This window comes from Trachemys scripta, chromosome 1 (genome assembly GCF_013100865.1).
Source record: "Trachemys scripta elegans isolate TJP31775 chromosome 1, CAS_Tse_1.0, whole genome shotgun sequence".
Lineage (NCBI taxonomy): Eukaryota > Metazoa > Chordata > Testudines > Emydidae > Trachemys > Trachemys scripta.
Window position 1 is genome coordinate 340,976,039 of NC_048298.1, and position 16,914 is coordinate 340,992,952.

At 43.8% G+C, this 16,914-nt stretch overlaps 1 protein-coding gene across 1 annotated transcript; it reads right to left on the minus strand.

Annotated features, from left to right (window-relative positions):
- Window positions 1-6,513: 6,513 nt before the first annotated feature.
- Window positions 6,514-7,452, minus strand: LOC117885483 (olfactory receptor 52D1-like). The gene has a single exon (XM_034786790.1). It carries the CDS (start codon window positions 7,450-7,452, stop codon window positions 6,514-6,516), a length of 939 nt encoding a protein of 312 aa, XP_034642681.1.
- Window positions 7,453-16,914: the final 9,462 nt, after the last annotated feature.

Consider the following 16,914-nt stretch of genomic DNA (forward strand, 5'->3'; position numbering starts at 1 on the left):
TCTCCCCAGAGAATCTGCAGCTGTGAATATTCCTCTTCCTCTCGTTAGTATCCACCTTCGTATGTATCTGTATCAGACATTTGCCTGAGATATTCCCTTTAGTTAACTATTGAATAGGATTTGTAAAAAAGATTTATATTCTATCCCCCAAGATGGACTTGGTCTCTCATGGGGCTGGTGATACTATTTTCAGCTTTTCACCTCTAAGGCACTGGTTTAAATTGGGCTCAGCTGGAATGTAACTGCTTAATACACAACATACCACACTTCAGACAGCACTTCCCACCTTCAAATGGTTTTACAAACGTTCACTTAATAACCCTGTCCTAGTGGATCAGATCCGAGGCCATCTAGCCCAGTAACCTATTGCTGACAGTGAACAGCCCCAGGTGCTTCTGAGCGATCAGATGCTGCCTCGAAGCTCTGTGGGCTCCTCTCTAGAGCTTGAGTGCCACTCACAGTAGCTTGTAGATATCCTCATTATACAAATTTCCTCTCCGCTCCATCTTTAACAATGGACTAGCTCACAAGGTCGCTGTTTCAATGATCTTCATTGGGCTGCTGGGGTAACACCCTGGTAAGATGCAGAGGGGCACAGCTATCGTCTCACTCTGCCTGAAAATAACTTAAGGACAAATGGAGAAATGATAGCACTTTGAGTATCCACTTCCTGTCTCAGGAGGATGCCGTGCTGGTTGAAGGTACTGGCTCTGTCTTTTCTGGACTTTTCAGAAAGTGTTTCACAGAGTGAAAACTTGGAGCTATTGTGTGTAAAACCGTGACAAAGAGATGTTAACAGTTCCCAGTCTGTTTCAAGGAGAGCATACCATACATCTATTAATGGAGATTCTCTATAGCCTAATAAGAAGGAGAGGATGGAAGATGACAAAATGTGGGTAGGATTTGATGGCAAACAGTCAAATGAAAAAGAGTCCCATTCAATCACACCATGTAATGGTATCTCTCTATCTAGGTATTCACACCTTCTTATCAACTGTTGGGAGTGGGCCACATCCACCCTGATTGAATTGACCTCTTTAGCACTGGTCCTCTGCATAGTAATGTAACACACCCATCTTTGCATGTGTATATATACCTGACAAACTGAAGCTTCCACTTCATGCCTCTAAGGAAGTGGGCTGCAGCCCATGAAAGCTTATGCTAAAGTAAATGTCTTAGTCTTTAATGTGCCACAGGGTTCCTCATTGTTTTTGCAGATTTTCTGTGTATCTCAAACAGAATGTCAGTTCTTCCTGTTTAAAACTGCATTCTTTGTCACCAAGAACAGTACAGAATCCATGTTCCTGAACTTTCTGAATGATTCTGCTTTTCACAAATTCAGCAGTAATTTCTAAATGCTCATTTTGAGTTGAGCGGCTTTTGAGATTGAAAGTATCACTTAGGGTTTTTTTAGTTTTTTTATTTAATTATTTATTTATTTGCCAATACTTCATCATACAGTGAAAACAAACTCTATAATTCTGGAAAGTTTCCCCCGTTTGCTGATTTTCCTCTTGCATCCTAACCCCGCAGTGCAATTCCTTGATTAGCCAGGTAAGGAAGTGCATTGCTGATTCTTGCAGCATAGTCTCTCTTTTTATGTAACAACATCTTGTGAGAATTTGATAACTGTGCCACTGTAGAGCCCGCTTCTTTTGATTGTTTGGAAAAAAACTGGCCACCTGTCAGAACACTGTTTGTGTATGGCAGATTGTATCTGTTTCTGAAGCATTTTCCCTATATTTTCCAGTGTCTTATTCCGTTTTTGGCACATGGAAAGTCTCTCAAACCACTGGAAAACTGTCTGCAAGGAAAGCAGAAAACGTCTCCCTGCTCACTGTACTCAGAAAATGAAAATGTCTTGTAATATTCCAATGTAAATGTGAAAGACCGAGACACAACTTTGCTTATTCTAGTGGCCCTAGTTCACTTTCTCTCCTTCTTTGGACTTTGCACCACTAAATTGCCCATGGCATTTATCAGCCTTTTGTCTGGTGGATGTCTGGCTCCAACACCTGGCCCAGCTGTGGGACTCGTCCTGCTGCTGAACCTGCCGATGCTGGAGTAACTCAGGTAAGGGGGCTGAAATGCAGGGGGTGAGGAGGCCAGAGCCCACTTTTAAATGAGATTAAGTTTTTCACTGGAAGTGGCTGGCGTTAAGGACCTCAGGAGAGGTGGGTCAGGGTGTGGGAGAGTAGGGACTCAGCAACCGGCATGTGGGGCATCCACAAGGGACTGGGTGGAGGAGAGGTGGGACTCAGGAAATGCACTGACACCTTGGGGAGAGCATGCGGGGTGGAGGAGGGGAGAGACTCGGCGAGGGGTAAGCTGTGGGGTCCTCTTGCAGGGGAAGAGGAAGGATTCAGCAAGAAGCAGCAGTGGCCTCAGTGGATGGGCTTAGGAGGGACAGGAAGAGGTGAAGCACAGGTGGGGACACAGGGTTAGAAGCAGGAGGTGGCATCAGGGACAGAGCACAGGTGGGTCCACCCTGGCCCAGGCACTCACTCTCTCAAAGGCAGCAGGATAGCAGCTGTACCACAGCGGAGATTTAGCCTCACCTGGCCTATTATTCCCACAGCAATTGTAAGGTGGCCCTCCCTCAGCCACTTCCTACCAGCTCCCTGGGAATGACCCGAGGTCTCTGTGACAATCCACTCCATATACTTTATGAAAATATGCTCATGAATATGAATATGCCATAACTGGAATATGCTTTATGCAAAACGTCCCATGTAAGGTATCATTGGAAAACTAGCAATCTACTGAAAGTGGTTTTCCTATTCGTGTGTCTGTATCGTTCTGATATTTAAAGTAAGGAATATGAAATATAAATCTGAGATCCTATTGTAATTATGCTAAGTAAGGGCCATGAATGAGTTTTTAGGAACTTGATGGCTCCCATTTACCAGGACAATTGGCTGCGAATGGTTTTGCTTACCTGCAAGGCTGCTGTGTCTGGCTGAACAGACAGGGTTCTGGGGGACCAGCTTGGCAGGGAAAATGGGCTCAGTGGTAATTTCAGCACATCAGGTGACAGTCCCAAGGGGGTCTCTGTGACTGTATCTATCACAGCTTCCGTCTGGGGTAAGGCAGCATGAAGGGTGTCTCATCACCTCCAAGGCACCTTCTGGTGAGTGCATGTAACAAGATTTTTCTCCTTTCTTTTTCGACAGCAACTGCCTCTTCCTGGGTTATGGCCTGTACTCCAAGGTCCAGCTCAGTCCAAGGGCTCTCCCATGCTGTGGTAATCCAAACAGCAAATAAAGGGGATCAATCAAGCCCCACGTAGGTACGAGAGATGAATGCTTCCCTCTCAGGTTGTCCCTGCAATTGGCCCTCCCTTTGCACAGGGAGGGATCTCTGGGCAGTTGTTCAGGGGGAGATTCTGCCTTCCTTCAGCTCATCTTCCCTGGAGCTACTGGTAGCAGGTCTGCTCTCCTCCCTGGTCTGCCATAAAAGGAGCTGCTCCCTGGCCGTTTTGCCTTTCTCAAGCACTTCTCTCCAGACTTGATTTGTCTGCCCCATTATTCTGATAATTTATTGGATGCACATTTGGCTTCTTTGAAGTCAATTTGAAATGTAGCTACAAGTTCAGAGGCTTTGGGAAGTAATCCTGCTGCTTTATATAGGTCTGTGTCTTTGCATTGTAGCAGTTTTGAAACAGCATTTACCATTTGCAGAATCATTCTTTGGAGCACATTGAGAAAAAGAAAACTAAAATTTTCCTTAATTTCTTTAATGCTAAAGGCTCATAAGTTTCAATGGCATTTTTGCTAAGAGAAATATTTCTATGGGTGCCTCAATTGTGTCTAAAAACTGAAATTGGAGTCTATGTCTACACAGCTCACTCTACTGGAAAACCACCCCGAATGAGGAGTGGAAGATTTTTCTGTCTACACTGGCACATTTTACTGCTAAAAGTTTTGTCACTCAGGGTTGTTTGTTTGTTTTTTACACCCCATAGCAACAAATGTTTTAGCACAGAAAGTGTCAGTGTAGAAATAGCCGGTGAGAAAGGAGTGATTCATACTGGTTAGTGATCACAGTGTAGTCAATTCCTTGACCAAGCTTCCATTTGTTATGATTTTCAAAAGGGCAAATAAACAATGTCAGGTTTACTGCTCTAACCCCTTCATAAAATAGTACAGTCAAAAGGTTTTATATGATACCCTTCTTTGGGAAGAAGTCTCAAGCAGTGATGTTAAAATTCACCTTATGCAGAAAGTGTGTTCCCCAGAGTTACACATTTCAGTTTTTTTCACTTATCTGAAGATTTCACAAGTTACACATCTCGTTAAAGGTCACTAAAATCCCACCCAGCAGTTTGTAATGCAAGTGGAGAACAATGGTGGGGAACTTTCCTGGCTTCTGCTGTACCACAGAGGAAATGGCTACAGAAAGGGTTTGAGTCCCCACTCCTAGTCCCTTTACCCTGAAGCCCTGCATGACCTCAAGGACACCCCTTCCACTGTCCCAGGTGGCAGAATCCTCATAATGGTGACATGGTTGGGCCCAGGTGTAACAACTGTGCCCATGGGAGCAGCTGAGGTCACTCAATCATGGTAAACTGCACACAGGAAGGGGGCAGAGAAACCCAGAAGCTGGAGGATATTCCAATATTTAGATTTACCAAGCCTGCACAAAACTGCTTCTGTATTACCTCACTAGTTACTCAGAAGTCCAAACAATGCAGTTCCCTTAAAGTACCCAGCCTCAGGCATCCATCCAGGCACACCTGTCAAACGTATGATGATAATTTCTGAAATCTAATCTCATCATATGACAGAAAAGGTTCTCCCAATCCCAAAGGATCAGCCACATACCCAGGTCAAATTATAATTTAGGTCTTACCCAAAAGACACACTTATAGTCAATTCTTCTTACCTAACCTACAATTTATTAAAAAAGGAAAGAGAGAGACAGTTGGTTGAAAGATCAATATACATACAGACATGAGTTCAGTTCTTGAGGTCCAGATGCATAGCAGAGATTATGAGTTTGTAGTTGCCAAAGTTCTTTTAAAAATAGTCTATTGGTTATAGTTTGATGTCCATATTCAGGGTGACTTCAGCCAGTGATGGGGATCTCAATTCTTATGGCTTAGGGTTTCCCCCTATTGAAACCCAAAGCAGATCTGAGATAAAGAAGGATTGTGTGGCAGGGTCTTTACACATTTCCAGGAGCCTGAGAGAACAATAGGCTTAACTTTCTGTCTCCCAAACACCATGCAATTAGGATAGGATAATTTATCAATTAAACAGTTTATATACAGGTTACCACAACCTTCAAAGAGACATATAGACAATAATACTCTTTCACTGAAGTGTCATCATAAATGTTAATATTCCTATTTTGATCTTTGAATCAAAGCTATAGTAATAGACAAGACTTGTTTCTTCACATGACAAGACCTGAGCAAACATCTACCCTTCTATCTCCAACAATGCAGGCTGCATTTCAAAGTTCTATTCTAACCTAATGCAATAACCCAACTATCATTAACATATCTTCCTAACAAGTCTTTTAAGTTCAACCATGGGTCATGTCAGTCTATGAGTTAATTAACTCTTTCTGGCCCTGTGTCACCTTTCAATGAGGTATTATATTATACCCACATAACATCACACTAGGATTCCTGGGAGGCTGAACCCCGAGTCTCATCATGTTCATTTAGGACAGGGCCTAGGTTGTCCTAACTCCAGGGTACTGTATTCACACCGGACGCTTCCCTGACCCACTGATCACTACATTAAATTCTAACCAAATAAAATTTATTAAAAAGCAACTGTAAGAAAAATAAGAAAACATGGAAAAGGTTCAAGGAAAGAAGAAACCGCACTGTGTGAGCACAGGGACATCACAAACAGCTGTCTCTGGGATGGAAGGAAAGTTCACTGTCAGTTCCTCATATGTCCCAAGCCTGCTGCCCAGTCCGTGCCTGTCCTGCAGTGATACCGCAGGTCAGACACTTGCTCTGGCAGTGGCCACACGCCCTCAGGCTCTTGGTGGCAGGACCCTTCTCCACAGCAGCTGCCCTATTTTTTAAACAAAGTTTTTTTTTTCTTTTTTTAATAAACACATTGGTCTATAACATCAAATAACAAATGAAAGCTTTAGTTAGATACCTAGTACAGTTCTGAATAAAAAAATATAAGCTGCAAGCCCCAGTAGGAGTTTGTCCACATTAATGGAAAACCCACGTTGCATCAGAAAGTTGCAATATCTTCTGGTATTCTAGGAGTTATGGAAAAGCCGAGTGACTGGGTGTGTGGGGTTGGGGTCTGATGGGTGACAAAGTAAAAGACAAGGTGATGGTCAGAGAGTGGGAACTCAGCAATGGAGAGAGCAGTGGTTGGTGATAGAGTGGTAAGACATTAGGTGTGAGGAACTTCTCAGACTGGAAACTTGCACAATGCTGAGCTCAGCCAAAATGGGACAGAGCACCCCAGATTAACAAGGAGTTCTCCTTTCCCCTCTTGTCACACAGGTTTCAAAGCAGTGGCCCCACAGCAATTAACTTCTGCAGGTGTATTTGCACACTTTGTCACGAAGCTCTTTGGTTTTGACCCCATAGATGATAGGATTGAGCATGGGAGGAAGAAGAAGATAGAGGTTGCTCAAGATGATGTGAATGTGGGGAGCAATGCCCTGACCGAAACGGTGTGTCAGGTTGAAGAAGAGGCCGGGAACATAATATATCATCATGACAAAGATGTGTGCTGTGCAAGTGTTGAGGGCTTTTTGGTGGGATTTCTTGGTGGAGATTCTGAGAACAGCCCTGATGATTAGAGCATAGGACAGGGCAATGAGTGTCAGGTCTAACCCAATGACTAGAAACACTATCACCAAGCCATATGTTTTGTTGACTGTAATGTCCCCACACGACATCTTCGCCACAGCTATGTGCTCGCAAAACGTGGTGGGGATAATGCGGTTTGCACAAAATGGCAGCCTGGTCAGGAACAGGGGCATGGGCAGAGAGAAAAGAACGGCTCTTATCAAACCCACAAGCCCTAGCTTAGCTATTTGAACATTGGTGAGTATAGTGGTGTATCTCAGAGGGCTACATATTGCAACATAGCGATCAAAGGCCATTATTACGAGGATGGCTGACTGCATAATCGAAATTGTGTGAAGGAAGAACATCTGGGTGAGGCAGCCACCCAGAGTAATGCCTTTCAAATTGAACCAAAATATACACAGTGCCTTTGGAACGACGGAGGTAGACGTGGCAATGTCTGTGAGGGCCAGCATGCAGAGCAGCAGGTACATTGGCTTGTGCAGGGTCTGCTCTTTGCCTACAACAAACAGAAGCATGAAATTTCCCAGCAGGCCGATAATGTAGGATATAGAGAACGGGATGGAAATCCATTCATGGGAAGATTCCAGGCCATAGATGCCCATTAGGATGAAACTTGAAGGATCAGAGGGGGTGAGGTTCATACCTGCCATGAGTTGTTAGATGGGTCTAACGGCCTCGGAAATACTCAAGGTGCCTGTGAAGGGGGAGAAGCATAGAGAGGTGGGTTACCTGCTTTATAGGAAATAGAACTGAAAATATTTTATAGTTATTACATATCTAGAAAGCTAATCAAGCCAGTGAATGGCCAGCATGATGGCAGATGAACTTTGATGTCAATAACTGCAACCTGTATGCCTATTGGAGGGAAAAACTTGAACTCCTCAAACATGTAACAATGTTCTAATTTAACTGTATGAACTCAGAACAGGGATCTGGGTATCACAAAACACAGCTCTATGAAACCCTGCTCACAGTGCAAGCACAGAGAGATATTGAACAAAACTTTGGTTTCAAAGAGCAATGGGATGGAGAATCCTGCAGAAAATAGAATGCCATGAAAATACTCAGTCAATGTTTCACCCTCCTCTGGACTCCTCTGTGTAATACTGGGAACTCTTCTCACACAGGATTTTGCAGATCTAGATGGGTTCACGCAAGGGCAACGAGAATGCTCAATGATCTGGTGAAAATGTCATGAACAGAGTGACTGAAAATTGTGCGATTCTTACCTTAGAAAGGAGATGAATAGCAGGGGATATGAGAAAATCTAGAAAATACTGACTGGTAGAAAGGTAGTTTAGTCCATGAGGTAAGCAAGAAACAGGAAGAGTTTGGACATTTACATGGAAAGAGAGATTATCTAGTCACAACAGTTACAGCTAAATAAATATTTTGGTAAATCCATATGTCCACATGTTTCAGGGTTCAAGCCAATCTCTCAGTGTTATTCATTAGGGTGACACCCTCTTCACAGTCAAGTCACACATCTATTGGTGGGTTTCTTACGCCTTCTTCTACAGCACCTGGACAGGTCTGATACACAATGCATTTCCTATGTTGGAAAGGAACCAAGTTTCTCCTATGGAAACAGACTTATCGTGCTGGGATTTGACTTAGTGCTCAGCAGAGTGGGCATGAAGGGGAAAAAGTTCTTGGTATTTAAGACTACAAGGCTGCACCTCAGTTTCTTCCTTTGTTCTTTCTTGCGAGACACTTTCTTTCAGGCACCCAGCCTTGTCTGACAAGTGTAAGCAGAGACACGGGCCAGCAATTCAGCTGCTTACCCTGCTCATGCCTGAATATCGATGAAATTTGGAGATGGCATAAAAATAAAAATAATGATTTGACCCCATACAATCTCCACACTGAGGAATGAATGTACAACTTTTGCCATTAATGACTAACAGAGTTGGCTAGAAATGGTCCCAGAGCATCTTGGTTTTAATGTCCATTTCCCAGTGACCCACTGTTTCAGGCTGCTACCATTGGCTACTGCATGTGGTAGCTGTATTTATCTTGGCCCTCACATGTCCCAGATTTACCTGCTTTCATTATATAATGCGCATAATCCTCAGTTTGTGAGGTCTTCCTGTGTAGCAGCCCTGGAAGCAGCACACAGTGTGTATGGATACAATGACACAAGCTTGCACAGGTGTCCTGGCATTTGCCATTCGTGTGTGAGATTTCTCACCCGTGAGATACAGTCACTGATTGCTCCCCAACCAAGGGAGTAGGTGTGATGGGAGGCACCTCACACCCTGCAGAGGAAGAGTTGTCGGAAGAGTGAGGCGGCTCAGAGATTGTTGGAGCCAAGGATGACTGCGGAGCATGGAGGACAAACTGGTGACCAGCATGCTGTTGGAATCGAGGCAGCCTGGGATGGAGATGGAGAGTATGGAGACAGGGGTCACAGTATGATGGTATATTTAAGTAGCTGAGAAGCAAAGTATGACGGGTTCTCCCCAGCATGACACCTAGAACTGGAGAACTACTGAGCCCACTGACTCACCAGCCTGGGCTCCCTCTCTCATTGTGCTGCTGGGACAAGCTGCAGACCCACTCCTGGTCCTGCACCTCCACCAACATTCACACAGGCAGGGATACACCGAGGGGCAATTACATGCAGGCTCTCTGACCAGCCACTGCATGAACCAATAATAGAGAGGATACAACCAAAATAACCATCAGCTCCCTAGCCTACAATACCAAACTTTTACTGTCCTGCCCTGGTCCAAACTCCATCCAGTATGAATTTGTTCCCGGTTCACCCCTCCCTCAATATGGAGAGGAGAAAGCACACTTCTGGTAACCAAGCTGAAATTTTTCCCCCCGGACACTTCACTTAAAGGCATACTTGGTTTGCATTAAAAAATAAAACAAATGATTTAAGTAAGCTGCGGTTTCTCAGGTTTGCATATATGGGTTAGAAATTCCTTTAGCCTGGGTCCAGTTCAGTCTTTTTCCCTCAGTTTCTAGGAGTCCTCTTGTTTGCGGAGTGTAGAACCAACAATGATGTCCACCTCCTGCCTTATATAACTTTAACAAATGTCAAGAAACGCTTTGTTTCAAAATTTGGTTCTCACACCAGTTTGCGGTAAAAGTAGACATCCCAAGATGGAGTCCAGAGTTATGTGACCAGGTCACATGCTCTTGTAAATACAAAACCTCCATTCCTTAATGACTGTCTGGAGCATTTCCAATAAGGCACAGAAGGTTGGAGATAATTTTTTTCCGGTGGCCTACTGTCTTCCCTAATGGCTCATTGTCCTGAAAAGGCCCTTCCCATCCAGCTAACTAGACTGAAAGAATGTTGCCTAGTGGGCTGTACCCAGGTCTAACTACATTTGAAATACAGACACATAATCAGCGTTCATAACTTGAGATTCAAATATGATACATGCATACAGATATGATAATCATATTCAGAAAATCATAACTTTTCCATTCACATCTTACATGGCCCATCTTGCATAAAATGTATCATAATTATGCTATAATCATACCATAATCATGTGACTATGAAGAAGTGGGGTGCAGTGTCCTGCAAAGATCAATGACTCTTTCCACAGGGGAAATGCCTGAAGTTACATAACAACAACAACAAAAAACAACAGGGAACAAACTGAGTAAAGGTTGTGACACCATGCTGTAATTCTGTGGCTTTCCAGGGAAAAGAGACCTTGATACCTACTAAACACACTCTGGGCCAGGAAAGGTCCCAACACTGGCTGTGTACTCACAAATATGGCAGGCGACCAGCTTGGCTTAACAGAGAAAACTTCAGTGAGCTGAAACTCAAAAAGGAAGCTCTCAAGAAGTGGAAATTTGGACAGATGAATAAGGAGGAGTATAAAAATATTACTAGAGCATGCAGGGGTGTAATCAGGAAGGCCAAGTCACAATTGGAGTTGCAGCTAGCAAGGCATTTAAAGGGTAACAAGAAGGGTTTCTACAGGTATATTAGCAACAAGAAGGTCAGGGAAAGTGTGGGACCCTTAATGAATGGGGAGGCAATATAGTGACAGATGATGTAGAAAAAGCTGAAGTACTCAGTGCTTTTTTTTATAAGAACATAAGAACATAAGAAAGGCCGTACCAGGTCAGACCAAAGGTCCATCTAGCCCAGTATCCTGTCTACCGACAGTGGCCAATGCCAGGTGCCCCAGAGGGAGTGAACCTAACAGGCAATGATCAAGTGATCTCTCTCCTGCCATCCATCTCCACCCTCTGACAGACAGAGGCTAGGGACACCATTCCTAACCCATCCTGGCTAATAGCCATTAATGGACTTAACCACCATGAATTTATCCAGTTCTCTTTTAAACTCTGTTATAGTCCTAGCCTTCACAACCTCCTCAGGTAAGGAGTTCCACAAGTTGACTGTGTGCTGCTTGAAGAAGAACTTTCTTTTATTTGTTTTAAACCTGCTGCCTATTAATTTCATTTGATGACCCCTAGTTCTTGTATTATGGGAATAAGTAAATAACTTTTCCGTATCCACTTTCTCCACATCACTCATGATTTTATATACCTCTATCATATCCCCCCTTAGTCTCCTCTTTTCCAAGCTGAAGAGTCCTAGCCTCTTTAATCTCTCCTCATATGGGACCCGTTCCAAACCCTTAATCATTTTAGTTGCCCTTTTCTGAACCTTTTCTAGTGCCAGTGTATCTTTTTTGAGATGAGGAGACCACATCTGTACGCAGTATTCGAGATGAAAGCGTAACATCGATTTATATAAGGGCAATAATATATTCTCAGTCTTATTCTCTATCCCCTTTTTAATGATTCCTAACATCCTGTTTGCTTTTTTGACCGCCTCTGCACACTGCGTGGACATTTTCAGAGAATGTTGCCTTCATCTTCACAGGCAAGGTCAAGTCTCAGACTGCTGCACTGGGCAACACAGTATGGGGAGGAGGTAAGCAGTCCTCAGTGGTGAAAGAACAGGTTAAGGACTATTTAGAAAAACTGGACATACAAAAATCCATGGGTCCAAATCTAATGCATCCAAGGGTGATGAGGGAGTTGGCTGATGTGATTGCGGAGCCTTTGGCCATTATCTCTGAAAATTCGTGGCGATCGGTGGAGATCCCGGATGATTGTCAAAAGGCAAATATAGTGCCCACATTTAAAAAAGGGAAGAAGGAGTACCCGGGGAACTACAGGAAAGTGATCAGGAACAGTCAATATGGATTCACCAAGGGCAAGTCATGGCTAACCATCCTGATTGCCTTCTATGATAAATGGCACTGTGTATATGGGGAAAGTGGTGGATGTGATCTATCTTGACTGATTCTAATTGTTTTGAACCTCTAAGCCTGTGAGTTTGAGATTTCAGCAACTCTTCTCTCTTGGCAGTTCTTTTTTTTTTCAGTTCAAATGAGCTACCCATCCTTAGAGGCCAAGGGACCACTTCAGTTGAAGTCACTGGAGGCTCATGGTTGGAGAAAATCAGGCCATTCCTAGGTGTTGATTTAGGGTGGTCTCCTGGACATTTTGGAAGTTTTGCCATTGGGACCAGATTCACCCTTAGTGTTTAACTTTTAGCTCCCAGCTGTAAAAATCATGGCTTCAGGTCTGCTACAGAGGGTGCTGAGTCTGAAGGAAAGCCCCAGTTTATGTGGCATTCTGAGACCGGGTATGAAAGATAGGGATTCCAAAACATGTGAGTCCCGATTTTCCTCTCTGGAGTGGCCACGGAAGGCAGAATGTGAAAGCAGAATCTGACAACTGTGCAAACCATTCTTGTGGGGAACCCTCTGGTAACCCAGATACCCACTGCAAAGGCTTTGGCTGCACTTCCTTAAAGCACAGTGAAATTACTGAATTGGAAAACTTGAGTGAACCAGAGAGAAAACCACACAGCCCCCAAAAGGAAGCTACTGAGATAGATAGAAGGACTCAGTAATTGACAAGGAACTGATCTGAAAAAACAAATATTTGTCTAAACTATTTCCAAGATATTTGTAGTTCCAATTTTACCAGGTCAATCCCTTCCTGTTTCTGACAATACTAAACAGTTCAAGTGTCTCTCCTGGTGAATTCTTGGCCAAATGGTTCTTGACTTGAACTCTGGAACCTTTCCTGAGCCCTTAGCACTAACTTTAATGCAGAAAAAATCAACTCACCTAAATCCTGCTCAGAAGAGAGAGGAAATCTTACAGCGACAGGAAGGCAGAGCCCTGAGAATCAGCATATGAATCTCAAATGTCTGAGACTCAGCATGCCAGACAACGACCTTTATGATTCACCTGAACAGTCCCTGTGGACTCTCAGGTTGGTCAGGACTCACTTACAATTCCCTCAACTGCAAGATCAGCGAGCAGGAAGAAGAGAAAATGGACCCTGGAAAACTTCAGCTTGAGAGCCTCCCCTGGGAGTGAAATGATTTGCCAATTCCCAGGGCTCAGATTCTCATGGGAAACTGAGTCTTGCAGACTGTTCAGCCTAACAACCAACAATTGCTTTCTTTTCTGTGTGTAATGTACTATCATCTGTACTATGCATGGGAATACTGCCACAACATACAAGACCCAAAATCATTTTCAATTGATCATAACAGCGTATCACTGCATACCACCCAGGCAATGGTAATATCCATTCCCTCAAAATATTCCCCCAAACCCCTTCACCTCCTCTCCTGGGGAGGCTTGAGAATAATGTGAGTACTGACCAGACCCTTTGTCTCTAGGACACTGAAAATCAATCAGGTTCTTTAAGGAAGAACTTTATTTAAAGAAAAAATAAAAGAATCACACCTGCAAAATCAGGATGGAAGGTAACTTTTCAGGGTAAAAAAAAAAAATAATAAAACACAGAGGAATCCCCTCTGAGCCTACCCTCGAAATTACAAAAAAAAAAAAAAAAAAAAAAAAAAAAAGAACAGGAATAAAACTCCCTCTTAGCATAGGGAAAATTCACAAACTAAAACAAAAGCTAATTTAACACATTTCCTTGCCTTTACTTACAATTTTTGTAATCTTAAATGGATCATTTCAGGTATGTTTTCAGGAGATGTTTTACCTGCCTGGTCTCCCTCTCCATCTGGAGAGGGAGCAAACAAAGAGAGCCCAAACAAAACCTCCCCCACCACAGATTTGAAAATATCTTCTTTCCTTGTTAGTCCTTTTGTTCACATGCCAACCAGATTATTTGAGCTTCTTAAGCCTTTACAGGTAAAATGATTTAGAACAGATTCCCAGGCAGAATTCTATGTTACTCTTATCTCTATGTTTATGACAGGGTGGAAAAGGCTTTCTTCTCCTAGGATTATGGCATCAAAGTTACTTGCCAGTATCCTTTTGTGAGACCTCAAGGGGATATATATCTGGCAGCTCCCAACTGTTCTAATAGCACATCGAATAAGCATAACATTTTATTAGTGTGTTGATCTTTCAGAAATCCACGCAGAAAAGTTTCAGAGTAGCAGCCGTGTTAGTCTGTATCCGCAAAAAGAAGAACAGGAGTACTTGTGGCACCTTAGAGACTAACAAATTTATTAGAGCATAAACTTTCGTGGACTACAGCCCACTTCTTCGGATGTAGTCCACGAAAGCTTATGCAGAAAAGGGTTGTGTTAACTTATGTCAGAACTAGAACCACGGGTCTTCTCCACTGACTGTGTGATTCCTTCACCACTCCCAGAGCCAAAATGACCTGGAGTTCCTCTCACATTTTGTCCCACATTATATGAAAGAACAGCCTCAGAATTTCACTAATCTGTTGCCCTCAGGCCATTTCACTATGGTGGTACTTTAGGTAGCTGTGCCCTGCAGGGTGAGAACATGGTGGGAAAGGAGTCAAACAACTGCTACATCTGGTTCTTTTGTTTGGGATACAGACCCTCCCCCATTCTTGTGTCACACATGTCTGGAGGCTTAATGTGGGTGCTGAAGAGTATGAGTGTGACACATTTTCACACTCAGGGTGCAGTCTGGGAGCCGAGAAAACTGCTACACACCCTTCTAACCACCTAGCTAGGCTGGCCTTTTTTCACACTGCTTTGTTGGTGATTCATCCTCTCCCGACCCAGTTATCACCCAGCACGACAGCAGATGGTGCCACACACCCAACTGAGCTATCTATGGGCTTACCTGAACCACCCAAATACCAAAAGCAGACACAGCCAATTTGCCAGCTGCCCAGGCTCACACCCCTGACCGAAGTATAAACACAGAATTATACTCTCTTGCTCTTTTCACAGTCCAGTGTCCTTCAACAGCAGCCCTGGGAACTACAAGTTGTGGACTACAAACTGTAGCATGCTGGGAGAACTTCCTGGTTCCTGCCAGGATGTACCCTCTGCCCCCCACAGCCTGGGGTCTCAGCAGTCACCGAGCTGGGAGTGGGTAGCAGGCAAGCAGAGAGGAGGCCGCTGGATTGTAATCCTGTTCTATGGTGAACACACCCTGACACAACGCAGAGCACACAAAGAAGCCTCAGGCCCAGTTCCCTAAAGTTGTGTAAAAAGTCACAAGCAGGCTTCCCCTATCTCGTACAACCTCATATTGGGCCGGTGAACGGGGGGGAGGGGAGGGGCCACACACTGCACAGGGATCTGTACAATGTAAGCTCATTAACAGAGTTGTGTTCTGGAGAGAAATGAATGTGACAATAGAAGTGCAGGAACTGTCCGTCTCAGGCTCATGTGACAGTATATGTAATATACCTATAACTCCCCAATTCCCTGCAGGGTTTCCTGATCTTCACAGAGAATCTGCAGCTGTGAATGTTCCTCTTCCTCTCGTTAGTTTCCACCTTCTTAAGTCTCTGTATCAGACATTTGCCTGAGATATTCCCTTTAGTTAACTATTGAATAGGATTTGTAAAAGAGATTTATATTCTATCCCCCAAGATGGACTTGGTCTCTCACAGGGTTGGTGATACTATTTTCAGCTTTTCACCTCTAAGGCACTGGTTTAAATTGGGCTCAGCTGGAATGTAACTGCTTAATACACAACTTACCCCCCTGCAGACAGCACTTCCCACCTTCAAATGGTTTTACTGTGTTCACTTAATAACCCTGTCCTAGTGGATCAGATCCGAGGCCGTCTAGCCCAGTAACCTATTGCTGATGGTGAACAGCCCCAGGTGCTTCCGAGGGATCAGATGCTGCCTCAGAGCTCTGTGGGCTCCGCTGCCCCTCTGTAGAGCTTGGGTGCCACTCACAGTAGCTTGTGATATCTTCATTATATAAACTTCTCTTCCCCTCCATCTTTAACAATGGACTAGCTCACAAGGTCACTGTTTCAATGATCTTCGCTGGGCTGCTGGGGTAACACCCTGATAGAATGCACAGGGGCATAGCAATTGTCGGACTCTAACTGAAAATAACGAAAGGCCAAATGCAGAAATGATAGAACTCTGAGTATCCACTTCCTGTCTCAGGTAGATGCCGTGCTGGGTGACTGTCCCGGAAGGGGGATTCTGAGGTAATATTATGTATAACTCTCTTATGCTCCTCCTTGTCCTGCACCTGAGTTTCGCTCTTCGCTGGAGCCCAGGCCACACCTCTGTCTTTTCTGGACTTTTCAGAAAATGTTTCACCAAGTGAAACCTTGGAGCTATTGTGTGTAAAACCGTGACAAAGAGATGTTAACAGTTCCCAGTCTGTTTCAAGGAGAGCATACCATATATCTATTAATAGAGATTCTCTATATCCTAATGAGAAGGAGAGGATGGAAGGTGAAAAAATATGGGTAGGATCTGATGGGAAAAAGTCAAATGAAAAGGACTCCCATTCAATCACACCACATAATGGCATATATATTGTTGCCTTTATATTTATGGCATAATATATATATAGTTAGGATATAGATATTTAGGCCTGTTTGTGTAACCCTTCTGCCAGGCCAAGTTGATAGTAGCAAGAGCCGGGTTCAGTACATAGGGTCCCTTCCCAACAGTGTGACACAGAACCAGCTCGAGCCCCCACCCAGTGACCTGGAAAAATCTTACACACACCCCTGGGTGCCTCAAAGAGGCAATACTTCCCCTCTCGCAAGCACAGAGCCTCGGTGTAGCAGAAAATGTTTAATAACATGAGGTAAATGACATAGCATTAAATTGGGAAAACAGCACAACTAGAGTTCATAGACCAAATCATGAGC

Bases quoted from the DNA above. Each gene is read 5' to 3' on its own strand.
- LOC117885483 (XM_034786790.1), bottom strand. From the start codon at position 7,452: ATGGCAGGTATGAACCTCACCCCCTCTGATCCTTCAAGTTTCATCCTA.